The sequence below is a fragment of the Stenella coeruleoalba genome, assembly GCF_951394435.1.
Source record: "Stenella coeruleoalba genome assembly, chromosome: 6".
Classification (NCBI taxonomy): Eukaryota; Metazoa; Chordata; class Mammalia; order Artiodactyla; family Delphinidae; genus Stenella; species Stenella coeruleoalba.
The window spans coordinates 2,257,206-2,275,049 of record NC_137151.1 but is presented as its reverse complement, the minus strand read 5'-3'; the positions used below and the strand labels follow the sequence as shown (position 1 = coordinate 2,275,049).

The 17,844-nt window shown below is 54.0% G+C and overlaps 1 protein-coding gene across 1 annotated transcript in view; it reads right to left on the bottom strand.

Annotated features, from left to right (window-relative positions):
- The window catches only part of GLI2 (GLI family zinc finger 2), a 250,191-nt gene that overhangs the window by 62,958 nt on the left and 169,389 nt on the right, over positions 1-17,844 (bottom strand). The window contains exon 3 of the mRNA XM_079925090.1: positions 2,614-2,719. Coding sequence (XP_079781216.1) covers positions 2,614-2,719 — 106 coding nt within the window. The remainder of the gene's footprint in view (positions 1-2,613; positions 2,720-17,844) is intronic.

Below are 17,844 nucleotides of genomic sequence, written 5' to 3'. Positions count from 1 at the left end.
CACAATAAACAGTGACAGCAATACAGTATAACTCACAGAAGAAGACAAACATCCACACATTGATTTGACACAGATAAATGATCAAATAAATAGAGAAATGGGGGAGAAGGGACAGCTCCTCCTTACAGTAGAATTCCAATTAATAAATGTGGAAGGAATCACGGAAATAGAAAATCATCATTTGGCAAATACTAGACGTTACTGTTTTGGGCAAGAATCAACAACGGATGTTCAAGTGAGTAGGGGAAAATATGATGAGAAATAGGAATTTACATATTACCCAAGTATTGTCCCACAAGGAACTTGTAATTACAAAGGGATGAACTTTAAAGTGGAGAAACCCAGCGGACGTCACCGTAAGCAAATGATCAAAGTTAGCCATCTCCAGGGATGAGAAGTATGGTCGTCATAGGCCCCGACATGATGCACTAAGAGGGCACAGCACCACTTCTATGGGAGTATCCCCCCAGTGCATCGTCTGAATTTATCAGGAGGCAACACCAGGCAAACCCAAATCGAGGACATTTTATACAGTAACTGGCCTTTCCTCTTCAAGTCTCAAGGTCATATGTAAATTTGTGCAGCCACTTCAAAGAACGGCATGAAGGTTCCTCAAAAAACTGAAAAGAGAGTTGCCGTATGATCCAGCAATCCCACTCCTGGGCATATTTCCGGACAAAACTCTAATATGCACCCCAATGGTCATAGCAGCACTGGTTACAATAGCTGAGACACAGAAGCAACCTAAGTGCCCATCAACAGATGAGTGGATAAAGAAGATGTGATACACATATACAACGGAATATTACTCAGCCATAAAAAAGAATGAAATAGTGCCATCAGCAGCAACACGGATGGACCAAGAGACTGTCATACTTAGTGAAGTAAGTCAGACAGAGAAAGCCAGATACCATATGATATCACTTATATGTGGAATCTAAAATATGACACAAATGAACTTATCTACGACACAGAAACAGACTCACAGACACAGAGAACAGACTTGTGGTTGCCAAGGGGGAGGGGGTGGGGAAGGATGGAGTGGGAGTTTGGGGTTAGCAGATGCAAACTAGTATATAGAGAATGGATAAACAACAAGGTCCTACTGTATAGCACAGGGAACTATAGTCAATACCCTGTGATAAACCATAATGGAAAAGAAAAAGTGTCAAGGTCATGAAAGGCAAGAGAGACTGAGCCATGTCCTGGATTAAAGATGACAAAGGAGTTATGACAACTAAATGTAAGGGCTAAATCCTGAACATAGATAAAAAAAGGACATCCACAGGCAACTGACCAAATTTAGATAAGATTTATGACTTAGTTAATAACACTGGACCAGTCTCTGGTTATGTAAGAAGTGAACATTTGAGGAACTGGGTGAGGGTATACGGGAAGTCTTTGCACTATTTTTGCAAATGTTTTATGTCTGAGATTATTGCAACATACAAGACCTCTTGAAAAAGCACACAGAAGTCCCAGATTTGCCTTGTCTGGGGTGAGCAGCGGGTGCCCCAAAATAGGAGTCACCTGCCCCCCTCTCAGGCACAGGGCTTTGAGTATAGTGGGGTCTCAGTGAGTTTTGACTGACTTTACTCCAGCGGGAGCTGGGAGAGGGAGTGGGGGTCTGCCTTCAATGGGTGGAATGCATGGAGGGTGTCGATGGCTCTCAGAGCAAAGCTCAGAGCCCGCTGGACAGAGTGTGAAGACACCTCATTCCAATGCTACAGTGTGGTAGGAATCCAGGGAAGGACCCCCACTCAGGGTGGGCTCCCAAGAGGAGGTGGCCCCTGAGCTGAGGCTTCGGGACTCTGGAGGAGGTGGTCAGGAGGAGGGGCCGTTCCAGGCAGGTGGGGCAGTAGGGGCTGAGACCCAGGTACAGGTGGGCTAGAACCATAACGGCAGCTTGGTATGGACAGGTTGGGTGTCTGGGTCGAGAGGCGGGTGTGGGGCGCAGTGGAGATACAGGGGGTGGGGTGAAGGATTCAGCCTCTCTCCTGGAAGCAAAATGGATGAGGTAGCAAGGGGTCAAGTCTTGGAGTCATAAAGACCAAGAAAAGTGACATCAGCTACGGGCTCCGAGACCCTGGGTGGGAGTGGAGAGGGGCAGGAACAGGTCTGGAGAGAGACACACAGGGGACACAAGCCTTCACTGGGGGGGGGGGGGGTGTTAGAGCAGGGAGTAGGAAAGGCCCCAAAGAATAACCTTGAGCGTGTCCTTATCAGTAGGGTTACCCTGTAATTCACTGTCCAAACTGGGATACTTGAGAGCATGAAAGGGGGGCGGGGCACTATGAATGATTATGTTGGGACAACGTCGATCCAAAGTCACGGTACTTATATGGGGACTTTGGTCTGCAGGGCGTCCTCACTGCCTGGATGGGGGAAGAGCCTCAGGGCGCTTGTGGACACACCAGGACCCCCTGCATCCTTGGAAGCCGTGATGTGGCAGATGGGTGCGCTTCCTTCTCAGGTAACCAGAGGGGAGCTGGGGTTCACACCCCACAGTCCCCCTTCACACCGGGTCAGCGCACTCCAGGATGACAGAGGTGGACGACGCTGATCAGGAGCTCGGACCAGAGGGACGGAGGCTGGGGCGGCGGGCGGACTTACCCGTGCACACCGTGCACAGAGTGAGGCTCGTAATGGTACCTTCCCTCCTGGTGTCGCATGTCAATCGGGAAGGGGGCGTGGAACGGTGGCAGGAGATGAGTCGGCACTGCGAGGGGAGAGAGAAACAGGACTTCAAAAACTTTTCCCCTCCCTCGAAAAGCACTTTTCAAAGGGCTTTAAAGCTCAATGAATTTCAGAGCAACAGCGCTCAGGACAGGGGGGCTCCGGGGTGCCTGGCTATCACACACCCACAAAGGGGGATGAATAAATAATCAAAGTCAGCCCGGGAACCCTACATCCTTCACATAAAAGACCCCCAGCTGCGCTCTTGACAAAGACAAGCAGCTAAGCGCTCTTTGAACTCGGGGAGATGACAGACTTGGCCACAAATCAGGGCTGACAGAGCCGACAGGCTTCTGCCCGTCCTGGCCTTGGCCGGGTGTGGCGCCCGCAGCCCCGGGGCACGGCCTCCGGACGCTGCGGCCCCCCACGCTGGAGACACTGACCTAGAACTGTCTGTGGAGGCAGGGCCAGCTCCCGGCTGCAGCCAGCCTCAGGCAGGCCAAGTGCCACAGAGCCCCGTCCTGCGGGCAGCCCACAGTGGACACTTCTGTGGGTCTGTGAATGCTCCAGCTCTCAATATGCATTACGGACCCCAAGTGCGTTGGCCCCCGGGATGCCCATGCCGACACACGAGACCTGGTTGCCAGAGCGCGTCAGCCTCCTGTCTGCACTTGGCCTGTGCAGATCATGACGCTTGTAAGGAGGCTCTTTGCTAATTTAAAAAAAAAAAAAAATTCCTGGGTACCCTGGAGGCAAGCAAAATTATAGGCCTTAGGAAAACAAGGCTCTTTAAAAAGTAGTTACACGGGGAAAAGGGCTAAGATTTCTCAGTCAGCTCTTGCTCAGGCTGAGGACCACAGGCCAGTGAGGCTGACTGTTGAGTCTGAATTACTCAAGAGGTTAAAGAAATCTGGTGGGTTCGTTTTCCACACATACAGGTCAGCTGACTGCCAGGCCTATGGTGGTAAATGCACACGGATGATGTTGCCGACTGTGTCTGTGCAGCAGATCCTGGTATTGTAAGCGCTACAAATTCCTTTTTGATTGTGGTCAAATACACATAACATAAAATTTACCATTTTAAACCATGGTTAAGTGTACAGTTGAGTGTGCTACCACCATGCATCCCCAGAACTCTTTCCATCGTCCCCAACTGAAACTGTCCCCATTAAACACCAACTCCCTCTCCCCCTCCCCCGGCCCCTGGCGACCACCACTCTCCTTTCCGTCTCTATGGATTTGACTCCTCTGGGGACCTAGTATGAGTGGAATCACACAGTATCTGTTGTCTTGTGGCTGGCTGATTTCACTTAACGTCCCCAGGGTTCATCCACTGTGGCATGTGTTGAATTTCCTTTTTTTCTTTAATATATTTTTATTGAACTACAGTTGATTTACAATTGTGTTAGTTTCTGCTGTACAGCAAAGTGATTCAGTTATACATATATATATATTCTTTTTTCTATTCTTTTCCATTATAGTTTATCACAGGATATTGAATATAGTTCCCTGTGCTCTACAGTAGGACCTTGTTGGTTATCCACCTATAGGTAACAATTTTTATCTACTAACCCCAAACCCCCAATACATCCCTGCCCCACACCCCACCCCCTTGGCAACCACCAGTCTGTTCTCTATGTCTGTGAGTCTGTTTCACAGATAAGTTCATTTATATCGTATTTTAGATTCCACATATGTGATATCATGTGGTATTTGTCTTTCTCTGTCTGACTTACTTCACTTTGTATGATAATCTCTAGGTCCATCCATAACGCTGCAAAAGGCATTATTTCATTCTGTTTTATGGCTTAGTAGAATTTCCTTTTTTAAGGCTGAATAATATTCATTGTATAGATATACCACATTTGGGTTATCCATTCACCTGCCAATGGACACTTGGGTTCATCGCTTATGAATTTTTAACAAGAGGAAACCTTCCTCCTGATGTTTAACCTGAATTTTTACATATTCAATTTTATCTTCCTAATTCCACAATCCTGACACCCTCCACGGTGACTGGGAATAAAGAAAGCAAATCCTCTCACTCTGATTAAATCAATTTGCCAAACCCTGACTCCACAAATCTTGGGCTCCGAGGAGACCTGACACTGGTGCGTTGCCCCATCCGTGCAGTCGGGCGCTCCCTTCCGGGGCTGGTGATTGTGGGAATGACCACCTCTTCTCCCCTTAGGCCCGTGTCCTCTGAGGAGGTGAGGCTGGGCGTGCAGCTGTGACTCTGAAAACGGTGACAGGAGGACCGGCCACCCTCTGGGAGTCAAAGCTGCTGCGCACCAGCTGCCTGGCTTCAGGCAAACTCCGTTACCTCTGCATCTCCCTGTGTCCATCCAGAAACAAGTAACACCAACTACTCTTAGGGTTGCCCTGAAGATAAAACATTCCTGCCGAGAGGTGCTTGTGCACATAAGAAGCACTCTGTACGTGTTACTGCTGCTGATGACAATTATTACTAATGTTTGGAGCCCCGCAGTCCATAATCCATTTACTGGCTGTGGGGCAGGGGACAAGTCACCCTCTGCTCCCTGCAGACCCTGGGGAGGGCGGAGGGCCTGCTCGCCTGCTTACAGCCTGGGAGACAAAGTGGACTTCCCCAAATCCCCAGGGGAGTCAGCAGGGAAGCAGTACTCACCTCCCCAGACCTGCAGGAAAGAGCCTTTATGGTTTTTTTTGTTTCTGTTTTTTTTTTTAAATGCAGCCAGGCAGACCAGATTACAGTATTGTTAACAAAATAAACATCGTTTGCTTTTGTCTATTCCTGTTTCCCTGCATATCCAAAAGCCGCCTGAGGCAGCCAGGGTAGGTGTTACTGTGCCCATTTCACAGATGAGGAAATGGAGGCCAAGGGTGATTTCAGCCCAAAGTCATAAGCTGAAAGACAACAGAGCCAGGAGGGGAATCCAAGGCCCTGGATGGCTGGGCATGGGCTTTTCCCTCTATACCACCCCAACAAACACTCCGAGGCTCCCTGAGTGCAAGGGTGATCCCGGGGTCTTTCTGTCCCGACCTTGCTTATGTGTCACATTTAACAAGCGCTCACACAGCACTGGGCCCTGCTCTCAGGGCTTGCAAACAGCAACTCCTGGGTCTTCACTGCAAGCTCAGGCTGCACTCACCCCAGAATTCCTAGTCTTTCCACCGATCATTCTCCAGCGCCCTGGGATGCTCCTTCCCCTGATCTCGAACCTGCAGAGGTTGAAGGGGGTCCCCTGAGGCCCCAAGAGCCCAGACCTTCCCCTCTGCCCCACCAGCTATAGCAGTGCTCTTCTCAGAAGTAATGCAACTTCATCCAGGTCTAAAGAGCAATAAAACCCCCAGGAAGGAAGCGCTCATGGTAGCTGACCTGGCAAACATGAAGCGGACATGGCACCGAGGTCACCAGGCTGCTGCACAAGACCAGGCTGTGCGTGTGTGTGCGTGTGTGTGCATGTGTGCGTGTGTGTGCACGCACGAGAGGTTGGGGAGGAGGACCCTGGGGCTTCCCGGCATAAGGGACAGCCGCCTGCAGGGTCCTGCTGCAGCTGGGGCTGCCCTCTCCCTTCTGCCAGGTGCTGGGGTGCAGCCTGTGAGCTTACGGGGGCAACGGCTTCCTCTTTCTCAAGTCAGGGCCGCAGGGCAGGACTTCCCTCCGCCCTGCTGCTCCCAGGATGGCTGACACCCATGGAACGAGCAGGCAGCAGGGGCTCTGGCCACACACCTGCACCCCACCCTCACTGGCTTGGGATCCTCAGGACGAGCCTGGGAACTCGTGTCAGTGGTTCCTCCCATCCGGGCAGGGATGTGTCGGGTCGGCCGGCAGCTGGAGTGTGGCAGTCCCCAGCTGGGTCAGGAGGGGACGTGCCTCGGTGCTCATCCTTAGTGACGTCAGCTGCCTCGTGGGGCTTTGCTTATAGCGTCTCGTTTAGTTTGGCCACTAACCCTGTCCTTATCCCCATTTTTCAGGAAAGAACATCAAGGCTCAGAGTGGCATGTCTGTACCTCTAGGTGAGCCACAATCAGGCCGCTGGTGACCGCTGGTTTCACTGTCTCTCTGCCCTCATCCCCGTGTGCTTTCCTGGAGCACAGCGCCTGCACAAAGCTGGCCCTCAGCAAACAGAGCCTGAGTGCGTGCTCACTTCCTATCCAGCAGCTCCCAGTGTTGGTCCAGGATGGGGCGCCATGCCTCCCATCAGGCAGAGTCCAACCCGGGGACCTGCTGTCTGGACCCCTCTGCCCACCTCAGAGAACCACCGGACCATTCACGTCAGGGGGGGCTACCTCTGGGCACAGTCACTGTAGGAACAGCCATTCATTCATTCGTTCACTCATCCGCCTGTATCAAGTGCTTGCTGTGTAGCAGCACTGCTCCAGCTCCTGGCAGGGCGGGCACAAAGCTGCCGCCACAGAGCTGTAGACATTGCTGGAAGAGGGCACAGGAGCAAACCAGAAATACATTAATACCCTCACATCAGGGCGCTGAGAGTAGGAAGGAAACCGAGTCGGGCAGGGAAACAGAGGGGGCTTGGGCGACGCTGGAGAAGTCAGGGCTCTCCGAGAGAGGGTGCGCCTGGTGGGGCGAGGCCAGCGCAAAGGCCCAGAGCCTGGTGGGGGGAGGCTGCGCAAAGGCCCAGAGCCTGGTGGGGGGAGGCCGTGCAAAGGCCCAGAGCCTGGTAGGGGGAGGCCGTGCAAAGGCCCAGAGCCTGGTGGGGGGAGGTCAGCGCAAAGGCCCAGAGCCTGGTAGGGGGAGGCCGTGCAAAGGCCCAGAGCCTGGTGGGGGGAGGCCGTGCAAAGGCCCAGAGCCTGGTGGGGGGGAGGCCGCGCGAAGGCCCAGAGCCTGGTGGGGGGAGGCTGCGCAAAGGCCCAGAGCCTGGTAGGGGGAGGCCAGCCCAAAGGCCCAGAGCCTGGTGGGGCGAGGCCACGCGAAGGCTCAGAGCCTGGTCGGGGGAAGAGCTTGGTGATTTCAGCACAAGGCCACCTGGGCTGGAACAGAGGGGTGGGCTAGGAGGTCCTATAAGCCCGGGCAGCGGGCTCTGGGAAAGACTTCGGGATTGTTTTCTGGGAGATTTGGGAGGCCCCCGGGGGGTTCTGGGTAGGGAGTCACGTGCTCTGATGAAACTTTTCAAAAGGCCGCACGAATAGAGTCAGGCTGAGGGAGGCCGGGCATGCGTTAGCCAGGAATCCCAGGAGAGCCCTGCCACCCGGCGGCCCTGGGACTTCGGGGACATTCTGTCCCCTGTCTGGGTCTCACATTATCCTTTCGTACAACGGGGATTAGATGATCTCCAAGCGCCTTCCTCCCAGATCCTGCTGTTTGTGAAAGGTCACCCGCTCCCCGGGGAAGAGCCATGCTTGTCCCAGATGGTGACTCAGTGAGGCTTTAGGAGGGGTCCTGAGCAGGTCACGGGTGGTGGTGGGGGGCAGGGGGCACGTGCTGGGCACTGCTTCCTCTTTATGGTCCTGTCTGCACAACTCACTGACCTAGCGGCCCTGCTGAATCCGCTCAGCCCCTGGCCCCATCACCTAAGCCAACCGTCTCTGGGACCAGCTTTGCACCACAGGTAAACTGAGGGATGAAGGGTGACGCTGGCTAATCTGAAGACTCAGGACCCTCTCAGACCAGCATGGACCCCTGCCGGCCCCCACGGCCCTGATGGAAACATTCAGCGGGGAATGCTCTGCCCAGAGTCGATCGGGCAGGCCAAGGAGGCAGAGGTCCCACTCTGGACCTTCTGCGAGACAGCACGCCACCCAGAGGCCAGCAGCGGCACCCAAGGAACATAACGAAGATGAACGGAAAGAACAAGGCGGCCGGCCTTCCAGAAACGTACTGAATGGGACCCGTGCACACGCTGTTTTCATTGTGGCCTCTTTTTTTAAGTAAAAAAAAAATCCAAAGTAAATCATGTCCTTTCAGCATGATGGGGGGGAACACACACACACACACACACACACACACACACACACACCCACCCACCCACCCACCCATATGCCATTTCAAAGAAATGGCTCTCTTTTTAAGTTTCTGAGGAGGAAACTCTAAGATGGGAATTTTCTATGGATCTCCCTGCCCCCTCTGAAAAAAATGCACATTTGGTTTTGATCCTACACAGAAAGACCAAAAGTTTAACAAGCTGACGATGGTGGCGTGATGGCTTTTCTTTTTGAAACCCCAGGATTTTTCTGCACTAAGGTTTACATGCTAAATGCTCCTTGGCTGGTGGTCCCAGGGGTGAGGGCACGTTTGTGTGAGGAGTGTCCTTGGTATAAGGATCTCACTGTGTGAGTAAGCAGGACACTGAAAGGGGACAAGGGGGACCTTCCCCTGGAAGGCTGGCTCTAGCGGATGCCCCGTTAATGACAACCCTGGCGACTTACGGACTGACGGGATGGGGTGGGGGTGGGAGTGGCAGCAGAGGGTTCCGACAAAGAATCAGGAAAACCGGGTCATCAGAACACGACCAGGCAGCCAGGGCAGCAGCTGGAGGAATTCTCCTTGGATGAAGTCATGTGTTGCTACCACGTGGAGATGCTGCCCTGAGGACTGGGCTCAGAGACATACACAGAGGGGCCGGCCCGGGGGAAGCAACCATCTCCTGGGACGTGTTGGGGGCGCCCCAGCCCTCCGGGCTGTCCAGTCCCTAGAGATCAGCATGGGTTCCAGTTATGTGGCCATTCCCATCAAGACTACAGCAAGGTGACTTCCCTGGCGGTCCAGCGGTTAAGAATCCGTCTTCCAATGCAGGGGACGGGGGTTCGATTCCTAGTCAGGGAACTAAGATCCCACATGCCACAGGGCAACTAAACCCAAATGCTGCAACTACTGAGCACACGGGCCACAACTAGAAAGTCCATGCAGCACAACTACAGGGCCCATGTGCTCTGGAGCCCTCGTGCTGCAACTACAGAGCCCACGAGCCACAACTACTGAGCCTGCACGCCACAACTAGAAAGAAGTCCGCATGCCGCAATGAGCCCTCATGCCACAACAAAGATCCCGCGTGCCGCAACTAAGACCCAACGCAGCCAAAAAAAAAAAAAAAAATACCATAGCAGGGAATGAGCTCAGAGCACACGGGCTCCAGGCCTGGGACCAGGGAAGAGATGGGTGTCTGCGAGAAGAGTTGTCCAGCCCTGGCACTGACCGAGGGAGGTGCAGGCGGGAGTCTCTAGAAGGAGGCCTGGTCCTAGCCCGATACAGGGCTGAGTTACAATGAGGCACAAACACATCTGAGCGCAGCCCGTGGGGCCCTGGGCAGGAGGCCAGGGGCCAGGGCAGGGCACCGATCCCTGTCCTTCTCGGGCAGCTGACCATGTCCCGGGGTGGCTATGCAGGAGGCTGCGGCTGGGGCTGCGTCAGGGACAATCTGCTGGGTGCCGAGATGGAGCTGAGATGGAGGCATGGCTCTGGGGACCAGGAAAGGGCTTCTTGTCCCCCCATTTCTGCTTGGGACTCCCCTTTCATGACTAATTGATCACATTCTTGTCCTCTATAATTCCTTGCATCTTAAGAAATATCCTGTGCAACTGTTTCACTCTTTTTCTTAAAAGCAAATGGACCTTGGGGAAGTCACAAATTCACACTAATGTGAAAAATTCACGGATGACTTACCAGGTCACTTCCCCCTAACTGAAGGACCCAGGCAGCAAGAAAAATCTGTATCTTTGGAGAAGGGGCTAGTGTGGAGGAGAAGGAGAAAAAAATGGCAGACGAGAAGGCTTGAAGTCAAGCATAGTGAACTTGACAGCTCACTGAAATCCGCCTTACCCCTGAGTTGCCCATCAGTCAGAGGACAGTCCTAAAGGGATGACCTGTCCCCACGGCCTAAGGAGCTTGGGATAGGAGCAGAAAGCATGTGAGCCATAAATCCAGACAGATCTGGGTGTGAACCCCAGTTTTGTCATTTGCTAACAAGGGACAAGGGCTCCGAGCCTCAGTCTTCATCTGTAAAATGGGATGACACACACCCAACTCTTGGGCAGCCTATGACAGTGTCTGCACAGAGCAGGAGCGCGGCAAGTAGGAGCCCCCTTCCCCATCACTGTGAATCTCAGGAGAGGTGAACAAGCATCACGGAGGGACCTTTTCTGTAATTCTTGGGGTAAGAGACCCCGAGATGCATCCAGCTGGATCTCAGATGCGCTGCCCATTGCTGAACATGCCCGCGACGGGAACCGTGGCGTCACAGAGTGGGGACAGGCAGAAATGACGGGCCATGGGCTTCGGGGCGCTGAGGGAACATTCTTCTACGATTTTATCCCTGCTGAAGCCACCCCATTGCCACACGGCTCACTGGCAGGAGGCTCAGGCCGGCTGCTGCAAACTCCAGGGCTCCCTGCCGTTCATTCCCTAGAACCTGTGCCGTGCTGCCCTAGGTGAAACAAACACCGGAGGGAATTCGCAGGTGGCCGGATGGTCCAATGAACAGCGTTGTGAATTTTGTTTAAAAGGCAGCTTTGGAGAATCGTATCCATCCTTTCCTCATGTGCCTTCAGCCAGCCACGTCATCCTGTGCTGTAGCAGCCACTCCGCTCCCGGGAAAGGCAGTGGCCAAGAAGCCCGAGGCCGAGCGGTCCCAGGCAGGGGATGGCTCCCCTGTGCTGGGGGGCGGCGGTTCAGATGACCCAGTTTCCTGGCATCAAACCCCGCTCTCCCCTCCCGGAAGCGAGGGGGGAATCGACGGTCCGGACAAGTGCACCTCTGGGGAGGACTCTCCCAACAGAGAGAAGGTCGCTAGTCTCCATTCCACCCTGAATGCCCACCTTGGTCAGTTAAACTGTTTAACTCTTCAGGGAACGAGAAGGTGAAGATGCTTGGCAAGAGAAGAAGCACTGACGGTGTAGGGAAGGGATGGCGAGCCGCACCGTTACCTTGTGCCCCAGTGAACCCGGGAGGTCCACCAGCCCTCGAGCGGTTACTGGACACTAGCTCGTGGCCTGTGCACAGCTAAGGTCGACGTTTCAGCCATTGAAGCGGGGCTCCTCTGGAATCCCACACCCGCTCCCATCCCTGTGGAGATCCCAGGACCTCGCCCTTGGGGGAGGCGGCGCTCACGCCTTCCCGGAAGATTCCAGAGATGCCGGCACCAGCTCCAAAGAAGAGACTGGATGCTCCCTCCCGCAGCACGCAGGTCTGACCCAGGGACACGATGAAGGTCGGCACATGACCCCTCTAGAACGGCCTTGACTTGCACCGGCTGCAGGCCCCACGGGTCCAGCTCCTCAGCTTTCTCGGGTATCCAGACTGGAGCTACACACCACGCCGCGTGGAGCTCTCAGCTCTGGCCCATCACAGCCCGGAAGGTGAAAGTCACACCCATGGCGCAACGGCTTCCCCTACTCTGTCCAAATAGGGGGACCCTGCTCGAGGGCCCTGGAAGCTCCAGAGAGCGAGGAACAGCGTTCCTGCCCACAGGTAGTGCACCGGGCACCTCGGTGGAGGCCGCCTGCAAAGCTGGAGAGGCTGGCCCCGTGGGATTCAGCGGGGTCCACGGGCACAGCTGTCAGAACAGCCTCAGAGTCAGGGAAGGGTCATTTCCGTGGGACCCAGAGCGGCCGGGAAGGCTCCCTGGAGGAGGTGGTTTTGCAGCTGGGCCCTCAAGGGGCCAGGACTGGGAGAGCTGGAGAGGATGCTGGGTCCTTTAGGCTGGGAGGCAGTGTGGACAGAGTCCAGAGGACTCACTAGTGCCCTGGCACGGAGCTGTGTGCAGTGTGGATGCTGGCCCAAACCACGTGGCCTCTGCCGTATATTCAGGATGAGGGATGCCTCTCTCTGGGACCCTCTCAGGGATTCAAGGATGCGATACACATAACAAGAGACACACCTATGAGGCACCTACTTCGGCGCTAACATCAGTGCTTTTCAGACCTGAGAATCACCTGCAGGCTTTGTTAAAACCCCATGGCTGGGCCCCACTCCCAGAGTTTCAGCCTCCGTGGGCCTGGGACAGGCCTGAGAATCTTCATTTATAAAACGTGCCCAGGCGATGCTGACCAAGCTTGCCAGGGACCACCCTTGGAAAACGATGGGCCTAGATTATCCGTTTTACCGCTGTAGCCCCAGAATTCCCACTGGCACCAGTTAAGTAAGAGATTACTTCTCACGTTTCTGCCTACTATGCATTGTCCTGGCTGGAGAACATTTGCAGCTGTAGAAACTCGACATGGTTGATGAGAGAGATGGCCCTGGGTGTGACATCTGAACCCCGGGGACCACCACGCTGCCCCATTTACCAGGGCTTCTGAATATGGCCGGAGGCTCATGAGGAATGCAACCCAGCGACTGTGCTTTTCCAAGTACAAGCACAAAGGTGCACGCAGGGCTGAAGAAACCACGTGGAGGCCCCCGTGCACACCTCCCTTCACTGTGGGTTCTCAGTCCACTTTCAAACCTGGGCAGTTTCAAAGGCCAGCCCTTCAGACGTGTGGACTTACATGGCCACGGCTTCTCCCAGTGGGAACCAAGTAATGGCCGAAGCATCCGAGCTGGGAGGCAGGACAGTGCAGACAAGTCCAGGGACAGCTTCCTTCCCAGTGGCCAGGCCTTATGCAAATGGCACCATTATCCCCAGTAATAAGCCCCGCGACAGGCTGCATCCAGAGCCTTCCCCATGCCTGGGCACTGCCCCACAGGAAACACTTAATAAGAATAATAATATCCTGACTGGCACTCCAGAGCATGCAATTAAAAAGAGTTCTTGTCTCACTTTGGGGGGAAAACTAGTGGGGGGAAATTAACATCAGACAGGAAATTCCAACACTACAAGCTGGCGGGTGTCCGGCAGGCCCGGAGGCCCAGGCCCACACAGGGCTTGGCAGGACCAGGGCGGTGGCTGGGCCCACAGCACAGCCACGGGCTGGCCTTTCCAAGGTGCTGCTTGACAAAATAGGACAAAATAGCTGGGCTGGGCCAGCACGAGCCACTCCACGGAGGGGAGGGCCCTGAGGCTGGTCTGGAGGGTGGGGTGGGCAGGCAGAGAGGCGTGCACAGTCCACGGCTGGACCAGACTCCCCGGGGAGAGGCCAGACGCAAATGCCACGTGGCCCGCACCGCAAGGAAGCCCGGGCAGTCTTGGGACCTGTCTCTCTCCGCTATAGACTGAATGTTTTCGTCAACCCTAAATTCTCATGTTGAAATCCTAACGCCTGATATGATGGTATTTGGAGGCGGGGCCTTTGGGAGGTGATGAGGTCATGGGGGTGGAGCCCTCACGATGGGATTAGTGCTCTTATAAAAGGGACACCGTGTCCCCTTCCACTGTGTGAGGACACAGTGGGACGTGGGCAGTTTATAAGTCGGGCAGTGGGATGTCACCAGACACTGAATCTGCTGGCGCCTTGATCTCTGATTTCCCAGCCTCCAGAACTGTGAGCAATAAATGTCAGTTGTTTAAGCTCCCCACCAATCTCTGGTGTTCTTGTTACACAGCCTGCGCTGACCGAGACACCTGCAGAGGGCGGTGGTAAGCTGAGGGAAACAGGCCACAGGAGGCCAAGAGGACCTGCGCCAGAGGCCTCGGGGTTGTGGTGAACAGCAGTGAGGCTGCAGCTGACGCCCTGGCCCAGCGGCCCCACCGCTGATGCACTTAACCTCCCGGTGCCTTGGGCTCCTCATCTGTAAAATGGTGGTGGTGACAGGACGGAGGTCAGAGGCAGGCACGAAGCAGAGACCAGCTAACATGTCAGAGCCTGTGCAGGCCAGGCGCAGAGTGGGTCCCCAGCAGTGCCAACCTGGCCATCTCCACAGACCTCCTGCCCCTTCATTGAGGGCTGGGAGATTGGGGGGATCTCCAGGGGGACCCTGGGGAGATCTCTGCTGTCGTAGAGAAGGGAGGAGTAGCCTGCCTGTCGGGGTAGACCAGTGGGGTCCCACATTACAGACTCTTAAGATCAAAAGAAACTTTGGAGAAGGTCAAGCCCAATTAAATTTGAAAATTGTCTTGGCCACAGAATCTGTCCCAAAGAAGACAATATATGCAGAACCCCCAAATCTACAATAGATTTGAGACCCAGGGGCCTGTGGCTCCAAAGGTGTCCCCTGCAGCCCTCTAAGGAGCCTTGCAGAAAGCACGAATCCAGCCCGGGGTCTGGAGAGGAGTGACCGGTCCCCGTGCTCCTTCCACCTGTTCCAGAGGCTGGGGCGGGCCGGGTGGCCCAGGACAGATGCAAGCTTCCCAGTGTGGACCCCATGCTGCACGGGCTCACCTGCTGGGACATGCCCTTGACTTACCTGCCAGCTTGCACCAACAGCCCCGTCAGCTGGCAGCTTCGATGCTGTCCTGTCATTGTCTGAAAAGCCCACTTGTCACGGGGGCATTGAGCCCTTTCAGGAGGACGCCTATGCCACTCCTCTGCCTCTTCCCCATGGGTCCCCGGGGTGTCACCTGCTACTCTGCTTCCCTCCCAGCATCTGCCCTTTCCTACAGAGCTCCAGCAAAAGATCCGCCCAGTCTGTGCTTTGGCCTTGACTCCCACCCTCCCGAGAGCACCAAGAGAGCCTGGGGTCACTCTACTGTGGATCTCAAGCAGGCCACAGCATCTCGTCCCCACCAGGCACTGGTGATGCTTCCCCAGGCTGGCCAAGACCCCCTGACTCCAGGGCGTGTTCTGAGGCAGAGCCTGACAAAGCCAGCCAGCGAGGTTCCAAACCAGGCAGTGGAATCTGCTGTGAGAACAGCCTCCAAGCACCTCCAAGCTCTGTGGGCGGCACTCACTTTCCTGCCGTGGACGGCTCGTTACAAATGCTTTTCGGATTTCCCTGGCAGTCCCGTGGTTAAGAATCCACCTTCCAATGCAGGAGACGTGGGTTCGATCCCTTATCAGGGAACTAAGATCCCACATGCCGTGGGGCAACTAAGCCCGTGTGCCACAACTACAGAGCCCACGCGCCCTGGAGCCCGCGAGCCACAACTAGGGAAACGCCCGTGTGCCTCAATGAAAGATCCCATGTGCCGCAACTGAGACCCCAGGCAGCCAAAAATAAAATAAATAAAAGCAAAAAACGACAATAACAAAAAACCCAAATGCTTTTCATTCCCTCACTGAAGCAGACCCCTAAGGACCACTCCTCGGAGACCGTTGTCAGAAGGGTCCCGATGATTATACCTGACTCAACAGGGTTCTTTCCCTTCAAACCTCCTCTACCTAAAACGAGTCTCCTCTGCTGTCCTCCTGTCAAGGACAGCCCTGGCCTCACAGATGTGTGATGCAGGCCACCTATGTTACTTTAAATGTTCTAGTAGCCTCATTAAAAACAAACTAGAAAGAAACAGGTGATAATTTTCATAATACAATGTCCTTGGCCCAGTCTATCAGAAGTATTATCCTTTCAACATGCAAATCATGAACCTGATATTTTACTTCCTTTTCTTTGTACTAAGTCTTCCAGGTCAGTTATGTATTTCATTGACAGCGCATCTCAATTCGAATCGGCTCCATATGAAGTGCAGGACCGCCAGCATAGCTCGTGGTCACCTTACTGAATGACCCAGGCCTAACCAGGTATCATTACTGGACTTTGCTTTTGAGTTCCAGTCTGGGTGAAGCAAAGTCTCATCGATACATTATGGTGATGAGCGCGCTCCCAAACCTCAGTCCTTCCTTGCTTCTGGATCTGAGCTCCCTGCAGACTTCTATTTATTTGGTCCTCAAATTAGCCGCCTGACAAGCAGTTAATCTTCCCTTCGTTTCTCCTTTGCTTGCATCCGTTTAAGTCACAAGTGCTCCCAGGCTCATTCCTTCCACACCCTTTTTTGCTTGTTTATCGTTTTTTTTAATCTGTTGACTTTATTTCGTTATTAAATGTTTTTATGGAAGTATAGAAGATTTACAATATTTTATTAGCTTCAGGTGTACAGCATACGGATTCAGTGTTTTTCCAGATGATACTCCTTTAAATGTTATTACAAGATAATGGCTATAATTTCCCTATGCTATACAATATATCCACATTATCTACTTTTTAAATTTTTTACTGAAATATAGTTGAGTTACAATGTTGCATTAGTTTCAGGTGTACAGCAAAGTGATTCAATCACACACACACACACACACACACACACACACACACACACATTCTTTTTTTACATTTTCTTCCACTACAGGTTATTGCAAGATACTGAGTAGAGTTCCCTGTGCTATACAGTAGGTCCTTGTTGGTTGTCTATTTTATATACAGTCGTGTGTCTATGTTCATCCCAAACTCCTTCCACGCCCTTGACCCGCAGGGCCGAGCAGAGCAAGCCTGCAGCGCCTCCCTGAATTCTGCCCTGGATTGCTGCACAGTGCCTCTCCTGTTGGCTTGGGCAGGCATTCTCAAACAAGGCAGTGGGCAACTGGACTCCTGAGAGCCTATGACAATTACGAGGGTCCCCAGAAAGCAAAGCACACGCAGGCAGCGGTGCAGGCAGGGCTGTGAACAAACACTGGCTGAGCCCCGTAACACCTCCAGAAGCCTGGCTCCCTGGGGAGCACCGGCTCTGCGTGATTCTGGACCCAACTGTCTGAATGATGGTCCCAGCATATGCCATTCCCGCCGTCCCTCCCTACACACTGGCCCACAACCTTCCACTACTGCGTCCAGGGGACACTGGACGTCCACCCTGCAGGACTGTACCCCATCCGTGGAACCCCAGGAAAAGCCCATTCCTCTGATTTTGCTGGTGGAGAAACAAACACAGAAAACACGGCCTCATGACCCGACCCACTGGCCCTGAGCAGGGCCCAGAATCTTGTTTCCTAGAAGGAAACTCTTCCTAGAGGACAGGCAGGGAAAAACTCCAAAGGCTTCCCGGACACCAAAAAACCTCTTGCAAAACAATATTCTGAGGAACTAAGTGTGTGAATTAAAAGCAGACGGAGTGTACTTCCTTTAAAACAAACAGGGTTTAACATCTAGGGGCAAACTCCCACACACAACGTGTTTGGCGGATGGAGAAGCCAGAGCTGCCCTTGCTACAAATCCCAGAGCAGTCTGGCCTCTTCGTCCCATTCAAGGTGCTGTGGGCAACGGCCCTGCTCTGTGGGTCCAGCTTCACCCAGCCAAGGGGACCCAGAGGAGGGATCCCATTGCTTGGGAGGTGGCCCCCAGCTCCTGCTGTCACAGGCAGAATGGAGTCCAGGGCCTGGCCTGGCACTCCTCTGACCCCACCCCCAGGATCAGCCGGACCTCTACAGACC